Here is a 13,194-nt window from a genome sequence, read left to right on the forward strand (position 1 = left end):
CCTTTCGCCTGACTATTCCGCTACTTTGCATCTCTGTCTTCAAGTTCCTCACAGGTATGCCTTTCTTCGCGTCTCTTTAAAACACGTGCAGCCTTCAATTATGAAATATATTGTTGCACTTCTAATCTTTCCTAAACACACACCAGCCTTCATGTTGCTCGCCAATTCATAGGCGGTGTACATGCCTTTCTTGTGTTTTTGGTTTCAATTCGACGAGCCAAGGTTAATACCACAGGCTTGGCCTCGCCTCCTCAACTCTGCCGTTCACCCGGAAGGGTCACTGGCACCTTTGAAACACAATGCAGTCTTCTTGTCTGGGATTTGGCGTTATCCACGTATCTCTTACAATTCTTTGGAGGCAACGATCTCCTGCAGGGAACTCCGGGGTTCCTTTACCCTTGGTTCTCGCTCGAGCAGTTGTTCTGCTTCAGTAGGTTTGCCTTCTCCCCAGAATTTCTGCTGCTTCCTGTGTTCTAACTTGCTCAGAGTGTGTCTCTATGTTCCACCTGTTATCTGTGTGGGTAGAGCTAACGGGTGTCAGATGTATGTGGTTAAAGTGAAGTGCCTGACTTTGCCTGACCCGATTAGCAAGACATGTCCACTGAGATGTGTAAGTGTTAGTCGTGTTACTCTCAGTCACCCTTGTCCCAGTGTTTGCGTAGGAAGGGGGAGAGGGTTGGGAAATCAGAGAATCCTATGAAATAGGAGGGATCATGGGTGCAGGAAACCGGGGGGAAATACTGCATCTCACCATCGGTCGCCTCACCCTCACTCCCTGAAGACCCCTTAACCAAGTGATCCTCCCGCACTGGTCCACCCCCAGGATTCAGATCTAAAGGTGATGGCTGTGCCCTAGCCACCTGAGAGAGAAATCCCTGAGGACTAGCAGGTGAGACACTCTTTGGTTTCTCACACAGCTCTATCAATAACATGTATTTGAGGTGATGACTGGATGCCCACATCCATCTTAATTCAATACGCAAATTATGTACGTATCCAGGCATCTTCCCGGAGCTTTTGGCTGAACGAAAGTTTGATTTGGGTTGCTGGTCACGGTTTTCCTTGGACCCACATTATTTCCACTGACCTTGACAGTGTCTTCATCTGAAATGTGTAGGTTATGTAAAAACCTCCTTCAGTTGTTTCTTATTTGATTTTTCCTCCCATTTTTGCTTTTTTGTAATGCTTTACTCATTTGAACCGACTCACTACCATAACATTTCTCTATGAAGTGGTCACTTTGGGAGGGGAAATTCTTGCTTGTCATACTTTATTGGTACATTGGGTTTGGAAGCATAGGCCCAATTACTTAATATGTCAATCTTGACATTTAATTCAGTCAAAATGAGCGTATGGTCCTTAACTTCATACCTGATGGATCATACAATTCCACAGATGCACTTAGAATAGAATTTAGCGCTGTAATAGACTGCAACGTTAATTTAATGTAATCATCAGCGTCCTTAAGTGTGTGGTGCAGTCTCTAGTGCCCAGTAATATTTGGGCCTTGCGCCAGATTACTCATAGAAAGTAACTCATGTAATTGGGATGGAGAGCCTGAGGTTGCATCATTCAATGAGAGGTCCCATCATCCAATACTTGTGCATTATTTGGACTGTAAGATAGACTGCTTTGATTGCCATCATTATTTGATTCCCCATCAGAGATGATACATCCCATAGAACCCGCACCCTCCAAAATGCTGGTGTCAGTGAGATTTCCCAGATCTTTCATTACGCATGCAGTGTAAGGTTCAGAGCGTCTGATCTCTGAACTAGAAGCAGCATAAGGGTACAAATCGGTGATCGGATGGTCCGTGCCTGGAGTCGCGACTTACAGCAATGAGTGTTTTCTGGTGTTTTTTCGGATTTGGTATGTCACTCTGTACATTCAGTAATGTCCCTGTGGGTGCCCGCCTAATAGTTGTTGACAACTGAGGCTCAGGGTCAGTAACTGGCATGCCCAAGTCAGTGCAAATGGTACATACCAGATTGTCTTCCAGCCATACCTGATCTGTCGCACGATTTGGGAGTGAATTGCTTCCCACAGTCCTGTGACATTTGTCTATCCTTGACTTCAGATTTATTTTTATAATTTGATTTTATTAGTTTTGTACATTGGAAAAGATAACATATCTTTGGCATTTATATTGTATCAGTATTTTCATAAGCTTGGTTCATACTATTTTCAGAGATACTGTGCCATCAGTGTTAACAACTCATCCCCCACACCCCCTGGAACAGGTTGTATGCACAATTAAAGCATTTCATCATTCATGCAGTTGTATCTATTTGGGGCCATCTTTCTGGAATGTGCGATATGCTTAGACTTGCGGGCAGTCACAATGGCATTAGCAGGGTTTTTCGCCACTCTCTAGGCTAGTCTCGGTGGAAGTACACCTGTAAAAGCTATGGGGACCATCTTCGTACTGATTCATCTTTGTATAGTTTCTTGTACACTGCTAGTAGTATGTACTTATACAAAGTCATTGCACATTAGTTCATGCTGGGCAGATTTGTCATGGAGGGCAGCTGTGATCCTTTCCATCGTGCATATGTTTGTAGCTATGCAGGTCCACTCTTTTTTGAGGGGGGTTGTTGCGCCTTCCATCTGATCACCAGGCAGCTCTTGCCGCAAAAAGTAGGGGGGCTGCTATTCCCCTTACTCTGGATACTCCCTCCTCATCCTCTTCCAGGCCAAACAGTACTAGGAGGGGGGTTAGTTCTCTATTAATGCTGTCTATCTGTTTGATCCAACCCAGGACCTCATTCCAGTACACCTGTATTCGAGGGCATTCCCACCACATGTGCCAGTAGAAGGCTCTATTTTCACATTCACACCACCACCCAGAGCTAGTGGTCTGGAACATTTTGGACAATCTATAGGGGTCGTACTGTCACCTATGCATTAATTTAAGGGCAAGCAGTTTGTACTGTGCAGCAATGAATACCTGTGAGGGTGTTCTACATATCTTTGCCCATGTGCATTGGTCGAATTCTCTTCCAAAGTCTAGTTCCCACCTTTGTTTAAGCTTTGTGATGGAGTTCAGGCCGGTTTCTAGTAATGCTCAGTACATGTGTGTAATCAACCCCTTTGTCTCAGTCATCATGTCAAGGAGGTTCTCAAATGGTGTGAGGTCCCTTTATATCTTCGTTCACCAGTCTTCTCTGGACATTACGCCCTTAAGCCTCAAATAAAGGAAGACCGGGATCGGGTTCAGTTGGAGGGCCTCCTCTAACTCTGGAATTGTCAAAAACACTCCCTCCCTCCACAGTTGCCCCACCCTCGCCAGGCCTGGATGAAGCCACGATTGGTATCTTGCGTGTTCTGGAATCTCCTCCCGAATCCCAGGGACCATATATGGCTTAAGGGTGAGGGCCACGTCATGACACCAACCATGTCTGTTCCCCCTTTCCATATATTCCATACAGTACAGAGTATGGGGTGGTACCAGAGTCTTTGCAGGAGTTTGGGTCTTTCTGTCTCTTAAGTGTGGTATCAGCACACGAAATTGGGCCGCTTGATAGCATAACTTGAGGTCCGGGAGGCCTACCCCGCCGTGTTCTTTGGGGAGTATGAGGACTTCATATGTTATTCTCAGTTTCTTTCCCTCCCAGAAGAAGCGTAACATCGCGTTCTTCGCCTCTCTTAAAAAACCCATCCGGGTCTTTCAGGGGAAGGACTTGAAATGGATATAAGAAGCGAGGGAGGCACACCATTGTAATGGCGTTCAATCGGCCCATCCAAGAAAGTGTAAGGGGTCGCCATTTTGTTAAATCGGCATGGAATGCGGCGAGGAGCTGCGGGAAGTTAGCCTCGTACATTTCATCTAGGTTTCTTGTTAAATGTAACCTCCTGTTACAAGACCTAATTGGCAGAGTTCTCCGGCTAAGTCAGGAGTAGGTTTGTGCAGGGGGAAGAGGATAGACTTCGCCCGGTTAATTTTAAACTCAGATAATGAGCCGTAGGCCTCAATAAGCTGTATAGTCCGGGGCATTGTGGACAGGGGATTCTGTATATGGAGCAGGATGTCGTCTGCATATAGTGCTAGTTTGTATTCTCTTCCGTGTACTCTTAGGCCTTCGACTTGGCCATCGGCTCTGAGTATTTGGGCAAGGAGTTCGAGGGAAAGCGCAAACAGTATTGCAGAGAGGGGACAACCCTGTCGCGTCCCCCTTTCGAGGGTGAACCATCTAGAGTATTCAGAGTTCACCATGACCGATGCTTGGGGTGAAGTGTATACCACTTTAATTCCTTTCCTGAGCGTCGGGCCGAGCCCTATTTTGCATAGCACTGCCTCGAGGAAGCTCTATTCTACTCTGTCAAACGCTTTCTCAGCATCAATAGACAGAAGCAAGGGGACATTTGGCATGTTTTGCGCAGCACGTAGGGTCTTACAGGTTGTGTAAGCACCTTGTCGACCAATGATAAACCCGACCTGGTCGGGATGTATCAGCGCTGGCATATGGCTTTCGAGCCTTGCCGCCAACACTTGTGTGTATATTTTCGCATCAATATTTAGGAGGGAGATGGGGCGATATGAAGCACAATACTTCAGGTCTTTGCCCTCTTTTGGGATTACAGAGAACGGTGCCTGAAAAGGATTCGGGTGCTATACCTGTTTGCAGGATAGGTTTAAATAAGTCGACCATGAAGGGAAGTAAGGGTCCTAGGAAGGTCATGTAGAACCCTGCAGTGAACCCATCGTTTCCGGGCGCTTTTCCTATCGATAATCTTTTTATGGCATTTTCTACCTCTTCAAGAGTTATGGGTGATTCAAGAGATTCAGCCTCATCTCGCGTGAGTTTGGGCTTATTAACTTTGTTTATGTAGTGGTTTATTTCTACCTCCTCCTGTTTGGACTCAGACTTATAGAGGTGTTCATAGAAGTCAGCAAAGGCCCCGGGAATATTTCTGATGCTGTTTGATTGGGCTTCATTCCCAATGTCAATAGTAATAACCCATCATTCAGCTTGTTGCCCTCTTAATATAGCTGCAGGGAGTGCGCCAGCCTGGTCTCTGTTTCTGCTTTAGAAATTGGAGCTTACGTATGACTTGTCCTTCCTCTAAACAGTGGAGTTCCTCTCTCTCTTTTGGGCAGCCTCAGCTATCTTATCTCCCCTCCCTTTGTCACAGGTTAGTGCCCGCAGGTCTAATTAAGCCATCTCGGTTCTGAGCCTGTTCTCCATCAAAGCTCTTTCCCTTTTTTATCCACTCCCTCTTTAATCAGTATGCCCCTCCATGTCGCTTTCCCAGCCTCCCCAGCGACTCATTGCACCGCCACTTTGTGTTCTTATGCGGTGGATCAAGAAGGTTTATAGTAGTAGTTATCATATCATGGTCCAACCAGGAGATCGGGGAAATCTCTGAGGCAGATGTCGCGTCACTCATGCCAGGGGTAAGGTATATGTAATCTATTCTTGTGGAGTGCGGGGCTGAGAAGAACGAATAACCCGTTTGGTGGGGGTGTAGAGGGCGCCATATGTCGCGCAACCCGTATACATCCATCATTTTGGTCACTTCGGTTTGTCCGCCATCAGGCGGTTCTTTGAGTACGGGTTGCCGGCCAGCCTGTGAAGTGTAGGGTCTGCCCACATGTTAAAATCCCCTCCCAGGATGACTTCCCCCTCAGCCTCGAGCATGATCTTTGGGATCATATTTCGTAGGAAACGGGATTGTCCTGTGTTGGGTGCGTAGAGGGCTGCTAGTGTAAGAATAGTGGTGGAGTTTGCACACCAAGACAATAGCCCTCCCACCGGGATGTGACCATGTTTTTGTGATTCCAAATTTGAGGTCTTTCATAATCAAGATACCCACTCCCGCCTTTCGTAAAGGGCCCGACCCCCAGTATTTTGTGCCAAACCTGGCATAGAGAACCTTCCGTTCTCTATGCCAGGTTAATGCCCAAGCCATAGTTAATGCCCAAGTGTCCATTCTGAGGCCCAAACAAGTGGATTTCCACGATCCTAGCTATGAATTTGCATGTGTCAATGTTTCACCCTGTTCCAGTCACCCTCTCACCCCGTACCCCCCTATCGTTTGTGTGTGGCGTCCGATCCAGCTGGGTTAACATCACCCAGTCGGTCTCGGACCACCAGTGAAGTTCTTACCCCCTTTGGCCCTTTAACATAACACCCCTAATAAAAGAAATTGAGCCCCCCGTTGGTCACCCTCCTACCCCCCCATCATACCAGCAATTTTCACCTACAGCTTCCAGCGTTTGGCATCTACAACCTTGGTGTCCGTTGGTTGGAGGTTCCTGACCTCGCCAATGCAGCTTTCTGTACATGAAAGTGCAGCAGAGTATTCGCTCAGTCTGCTCTGCTGACAGTGGTATTGGTCTGTGAAGGAGAATTCACCGTTCCATATCCAGGGATGTATCCATTCTCCTGAATTTCCTTGAGCCTCGGATCTTTCTCTGTCTTGGTCCTTTGATCTTCCACTCTCGGTCCTTGTTCCGTCCTTTTGTGACCGATCTTCCTTCCTGTTCACCGACCAGATCTGTTATGCAGCTGTCAATGTCCCTTTCGGTTTTTAGTCGTACCATGCTCCCCCTCCCATTCAAATGTTAGCGAGAAGGGGTACCCCCATCGGTATCTCACTGCTTTATCTTTCAGGAATCTAGTGAGCGGGAGGCATTTCCTTCTCATCTCCAATGTGAGAAAGGAGGGATCTTGATAAATGGATACTTTTGCCGTGCCCAAGGGGATCTGCGTGCCTCGTTTGGCCTTGTTGAGGATCCATACTTTGTCTGCATAATTATGGAATTGGGCCAATATTGTCCCCGGGCCACTGGCTGAACCGCCTGCACGATGGATGCGATCTAGTTTGGGTTCATCGACGGATTCATCTTCAAATAATAGTTTTATCAGTGTGTGCAAGGTTCTCTTCAGATCGGATTCTGTTTCCCTTCCTTTTCTGGGATGCCAAAAACGTGTACATTATTCCATCGTTCGCGGTTCTCCAGGTTGTCGACCTTCAAGCGAATTTCCTCTTCCCTTGTTTCGATATCTGCGATTCTGGCGTCCATCTGCGTTTCTAGTGTGGAAAGGGAGGTCTGATTGTGCTTCACCTCTTCGAGCCGCTCCTCCATTTTGTCGATCCTGTGGGTTATTTGGTCTATTTTCAAGGTATCTCCTTTGCCCGTTCGGTGGGAGGGTAGGAGGTGAGGTTCATTAATGACACAGTGGAGCACCAGGAGCCAGGAGGATTTTGTTCCGTTCAAGGAACTGTTTGGAGGGCGCCTCTGTCGAATGGTCGGGGGGGCGGACTTCACAAATGATTTGGGGATCTTTGGAAATATCTCAGTATTCGGATTGTTATAGGATTTTGTGAGGTGCACTGCTGAGTGCATTTAAGCGTGCTGTGGTTCTCCTTCATTTCTTACTGTGGCGTGGGGATTCTCATTTCTTCTTGAGTGAGAAACCAGACCCCTATGAATGTCACTTGTTGTCTGTCATCAAGCTCTGTACGAGGAAGGTCTCGTTTTGCGTATTGTGAGGTGGACTTAGACTAAATGACCACTATCCCAATGCTCCAGAATGTAATCGGATGTGTTCAGGATGATTCCAGGAGAGGGGCTCAGATCATGTACCACTTGGGCAATTATAGGGCCTCCGCCTTGCATCAGAGTTGCATGTTCCTTTCAGGAATGTGTTCTTTGGGATTGGGGACCCCACGTTGTTTTCATGGGGCTCCCCCAATATGTTCCGAGAGCAGGGGCGTCAAGGGCAAATTCTTGAGTGCTTCTCATTGGATCTTATCTGTGCATGTATAAGGTAGGAGCAATAGTTATATCCAACTGACTGCTGCCTCAGTGCGACTTCCCTATGAGTAATAGGAAACCAAACTGCCCCGTTTACTGCGTCTTTCTTTAGCCTGATTGATCAGGGGCCCACGCATAGTGGGGATGGTCTTGTCCCTGGTGGTGTTGATTGTGAACTAGTCAGACTTGATGTGCATCGAAAATGGGCCTGGATACGTTCAGCCCGTGAAGTACGTAGGGTGTGAGGTTCCACCCTGGCTTTCAGTTATGAGTACAGCCAATATGTAGTTTTCCTTGGTCTCATTTGGGCTTTATATGGTGTTGAGCTAGTGTGGAGAGATGTAATGATGGGCTCTACCGTCACTGGTACCACTCCCAGGGGCTACGGTCACTCACCGTCTTTTAACTTGTTTCTATGCCGCGTTATCCTAGTTCACTCACACCGCCCCACAGTCGTTTTAGTGTGCGGGTGCTTTGATGCGGCTCGGCAGGTTCACATAGGATGGGTGATTGAGTCCGTTTGCGTAATATGAAGGTTCAGAATGGACTACGCCACTGTTCCCATTGATGAGGGGGGTTTCATCTCTGTGGTCGTGGTAAAGCTCGGGGACTTCTCTGTGCCTGCCTTCCCCCAGGGGGTCCAACGCGGCACTCCACTGAGTTTGATGGGGGCCACGGGGACTCCACGCCCGGGGGGGGTGGTGCGGCACAGTGTGAAGGGACTTTCAGTGAACTCCCTCTCTCTGTGTCGGGGTTCCCGTCACCTTTCTTGGTTTTCTCAGGCTCTGTGGATCACTGTGTTGGGATTGCTCATAAAGGCTTCGAGCCCAATTATCGTACTGTGTTCGGGAGCGATTTCACTGCAGGGCTCGGGGTGTTCTGACAAGGTGCTGTCCGGCCGCTGTAGTTTCTGTTTCAGAGCGTCGTAGTCGGAGGGGCCGACCTCTTCGCTCGGTGATATCTCTGCAAAATAAAATCTTCTCCGTTTCCGGCCGGGTTTTCTCTAGCAAAGGGGGGGGGGGGCTCTCATGCAGGCTTGTACCTCGTTTTCCCTGGGGGCGGGGGGAGCCCAGAAGTGGGGTCTCAAGCCGCTTCTTGGACCATAGGGGAAGAGCTCACACAGAGGCAGTTGTCATCCGTGCGCCCCCTGGTGGCCGATGACTTCAGATTTTTACCATCTTTTAGCAGCCCCTGTTTATTACATGCAGTTGGTGCTGGAGATTTCTCTTGCACAACCAGCGGCCTATTTCTGGTTATAGCTGGCGACATGTTTAAATGAGCACAATAAGCGTAGAACAGCTAGCAGATTTCCCATATTAGAAAGCACCGATAGCAGCTTTTTAGCGAATGGTAGTTACTCTGTTTCACAAAGAACTTCAAGTCGACCAAGCCCGCAGTTGCTCTTTGTGTTGCAGCACTAAATAAATGTGCCCCCTCCCCCCCTCAAGAAGCTGGGATATTCAGGGCCAGCTAGAAGCCGGATAACAAGGAAATCAAAGAAATCAAAGGCAGCAAGGCCCACAGTCGTTCTTTGTAGCTGAGAATGTATTTTCCACACGAGCGGATACAATATTCGAAGTCAACGGAAAGTCAAATCACAGGTACTCAAAGAACTCAAAAGGCGGCAAAGCCCCTAGCTGTTCTCCGTGTTGCAACTGAGAATGTATATTCCTCCCAAAAGATGAAATATTCAAAGTCAATGGAAAGACCTATCGCAGGTATTCAAAGAACTGAAAGGCAGCAAGGCCTGCAGTTGTTCCTTGAAGTGCAAATGTAGAAGTGTTTTTATTCCAAGACGGATGAAGTGATCACAGTCAACAGCAAAAATAGATGAATGGATAATACGATCTTTGCCATGCACAAATCCTGACTCCTGATAAGAGAGCTCAAAGGCCCCTGGGGCCGCAGTCACCCTCTAATCATTAGATGTTGTTCAGAAACTTGACACTAGGATACTGTCACGACGAGCACAGGAGTCTTTTGCATTTTTTGTATTTTTTCTACAAAGTTCTGAGATACCGGGGGTCACACCTACTCACAGATTATTCCTTTACTAAGGAGCTTTCATTGGGTAATCCTTCTTAGTAGAATAACTGGCTGGCGAATAAGCCAAAAGAGTCAAAAATCAATTCCTCAGCCAGAGCCCCCAAAATTGTTTCAAATGCTGCGCCAAGGGCCCCACATAAAGATACACATGATCTTACCAGGAAACATATTTAAGATTGTCAGGGGCGTTGGTCAGCTTCATTTATTCCACAGCGGTTCCCTTAACTCAGAGAGCACAACAGGACAGCTGACCGCCAAATACCAAACACTCTGATACACTGCCTGCCACGCTCCGTTACCAAAAGGGGCTTTTGAGAGAGTTTCCAACGTGGGGTAGTAGAGACAGTAGACCGACTCCAAATTGCTCTGCTCAGCGTAGACAGCAGGCAACAGGTAGTAAACCAATGCGCACTGATCAAACACTCTGATGCACTCTCAGTTTTATAATTACATTAAACAAAGGTTTTGCCACAAGGCCATGGGGATCCATAGTTCAATATAGATTAAATCATGAGTGCCCACTGTTAAATTCAGACCATGGCTGTTGGAATCATTTTAATTCCAGCAGACGGTTACAAGAATGTACAAGTTACTCTGTGGTTGCAATGTTGCCAAATTACATTGCAGGTGTTAGTATATCATGAACTGGGGCCCAGCCAGAGTATAAATGTGTTTTATAATTTTTTTCTTGCATGGGGCATTGGAAAGCGAGTACTGGTTAGCTCTCGTTCTGGGAGAAAAAAACATTTCAGACAGCAAAAATCAGAAAAGGTTTGGGATCCATCATCTAGGCCAATGGCATTCTATCACAGTAGACTAGGTGCAGGCAAGGATTTGTAGACAGAGGAAAAACAATACAACAGAAAGAAACAAAATAGAATGAATAAAAGGAGGAGATGTGGTACATATGGGTGGGGTAAGGGTTGTGGCGAGAGACGGGGAAATGAAATAATGGGGGTGAGGTGGTGCCAGGAGGAAGCATATAGCCTGATTTAAGGAAGAGGGGACATTAAGATAAAGTAAAAGAAAACATGTTAATTGCAACATTATGTTCTAAAAGAAGAAACAAACAAAAACGTTTTAAAATCTGCTATTATTCTTCCGAAGGTTAGCAAAAACTTTTTTCCACATCAAATTATTTACAGTGGATAGAGCAGGTGTCTGCAACCTTCGGCTCTCCAGATGCTTTCGACCACAACTTCCATCAGCTCTAGCCAATATAGTTAATGGTGAGGGATTATGGGTGTCGTAGTGCAAAACATCTGGAGAGCTGCAGGCTCATACCCCTGGGATAAGACTATTGAGAAGTTATTTTCAGGCCAAGCACATATCCCAAAAAAAGCAGATTAACCTCCTTGTCCAATTGTACCATGGCAAAATCTGAGCAGCTTGTTCCATGCAACATGTGGCTAGCCAGGCCAAATGTTAATTTAAGTGCAAAATATCTGCGGGGCCACAAGACGATTAGTCACTGGACAAGTGAATCGTCTAATTATTGTCCTTAGACAGGCCCGAGTGATTGATTGGAAGTTAACAATTCAACCCAATTCTGCAGATTTGAGAGCGGAGTGTACTGCCAGATCCAAATGTTGAGACAGAAGAGCTACCAATACAAATTGGGACCTCCAGGGACTGTGTATTTCAAAAACCTCCCACAAAACAAAAAGAAAGTACTTGATATTTATTGTAGTGACAAGCCGTTCTATATTCAACCTGCCAACCAATGGGACAGTCCCCCGTCATGCAACATCCATTCTTAAGTGCCATACGTGAGCCAGGTGAACATGTTAGACAAAGTACTGCTCATCCCACTAGGATCCGAGGTCTGTAGGCCTTGATGTTGGGTCCAAAACCAGTCTTTAAATGCAATCCATTAAATTGAGTAATTGTAGCGCCTATTGCAATGCTTAGAAAAGGTGGAATTCTGTTGGGAGGACTAAGAATGTGATTTGTTGAGTTAAAAGAAGCATTGCACTGAGGGTGAGAAAGCTTTCTGAACCCTCAAATCACCTTAACTTTGAATATGCTTATCCAAGCACCCAGCCTCAATTAGAAGAATACACACGTTAGATACCCCTTCAGATGGGAGCGCTTATTAGGTTATTCGCTGATGACCATCACTTCCCAACAGGCTGCCAAAATGTGCTATAAAAGCCTTGTTACATTCCATTACTTGCCAAAAGAAAGCACCCCAATGTGAGAAAGAGCCATGCTCCGGATTCCAGTGGCCAGCCTGCTGACAGTGGCATAGGCACAATATGTGCTGGGCAAGAGGGAGAGCCTAGACACACGAGGCCCACACCTTCATGCTGTGATAGAGGAGCGTGCCAACAAACCGCTGACCTAAGGGGGGGGATCATAATCGATGCCAGACAGAGGAAGGTGGGGAAAGATTTCCACACCAAAGCATCCAGTGTTACCTCTATGACCAACATTCACACAGCAATAGTTAAATATAATGTTGTTGAAGACTGAAGGGCCCATACTGAGGCAGAGTCCTAGATAGAGGAATCATATGGACACTTGTACTTTGGAATCCATGGACAAACGTGTCCTTGTAATATTCAATTGTGTCTTTTGCAAATAGACTGAAAAGTTCATGACGTTTGAGAGTGGTAAATTCATGGGTAGGAAGTATGCACAGAGAAAAGTATGTGTATAAATAAGTAGTTAAAACAGTATTTCCAACATTACAAGCCCAAATAGTTAACACCAGTAAGAACGTGGAATCCAAAACTGAGCACTTCAAATGGATGAACACAACTTTAGGGCAAAGATGTGAAAATGGGGCACAACTGTTGAAAGGTTTATGGTCTATACCAGGGGTCTACAACCTCTCCAGATATGTTGTACTACAAATCCCATGATTCCTTCCCATTGACTATACATGGGTGTTACAGACCAAAACATCTGTAGAGCCAAAGGTTGCAGACCCCTAGTGTTAATAGTTCAGAGATGCAGAAGGAGGCATTACCAAGATACAGCCATTTCAGAGAGCAAGACCTTAATGGAGTCTGGGTTTTAATACATAGTTAAGTTTGTCAGACACACTCACCTTTTCTTTTTCTGTTGGGTGTTTCATTCTATAATCCTTATATTCGTTTTGTAACTCCTTCAAGTCAGTCAAGAACTGTGTTGCTATCCTGAGGGATGACTGTTTCACTTCAAGTTCAGCATATTCTTTTTCCAATTGCTTTACTCGAGGCTCAGTCCTGGAAAAAGTCACCATTGGATTGTGACAAGTATTCTTTTTTACAGCAAAGGTATATAGAAAGCTGACTTTTTAAATGCATGGCAATTTAATCACAATATTTGGGTTTGTATTCTTTGAAAAATGAAAATATATTTTATATGTGCATACACAACCAATTTATGAGACAACA

At 46.1% G+C, this 13,194-nt stretch overlaps 1 protein-coding gene across 3 annotated transcripts in view; it reads right to left on the bottom strand.

Moving 5' to 3' along the window:
• The window catches only part of CENPU (centromere protein U), a 797,426-nt gene that overhangs the window by 112,406 nt on the left and 671,826 nt on the right, over positions 1 to 13,194 (bottom strand). For all 3 annotated transcript variants that reach the window (XM_069631498.1, XM_069631499.1, XM_069631497.1), the window contains one exon: positions 12,867 to 13,023. In XM_069631498.1, coding sequence (XP_069487599.1) covers positions 12,867 to 13,023 — 157 coding nt within the window. The remainder of the gene's footprint in view (positions 1 to 12,866; positions 13,024 to 13,194) is intronic.

This window comes from Ambystoma mexicanum, chromosome 6q (assembly GCF_040938575.1).
Source record: "Ambystoma mexicanum isolate Mex_15411 chromosome 6q, UKY_AmexF1_1, whole genome shotgun sequence".
Classification (NCBI taxonomy): Eukaryota; Metazoa; Chordata; class Amphibia; order Caudata; family Ambystomatidae; genus Ambystoma; species Ambystoma mexicanum.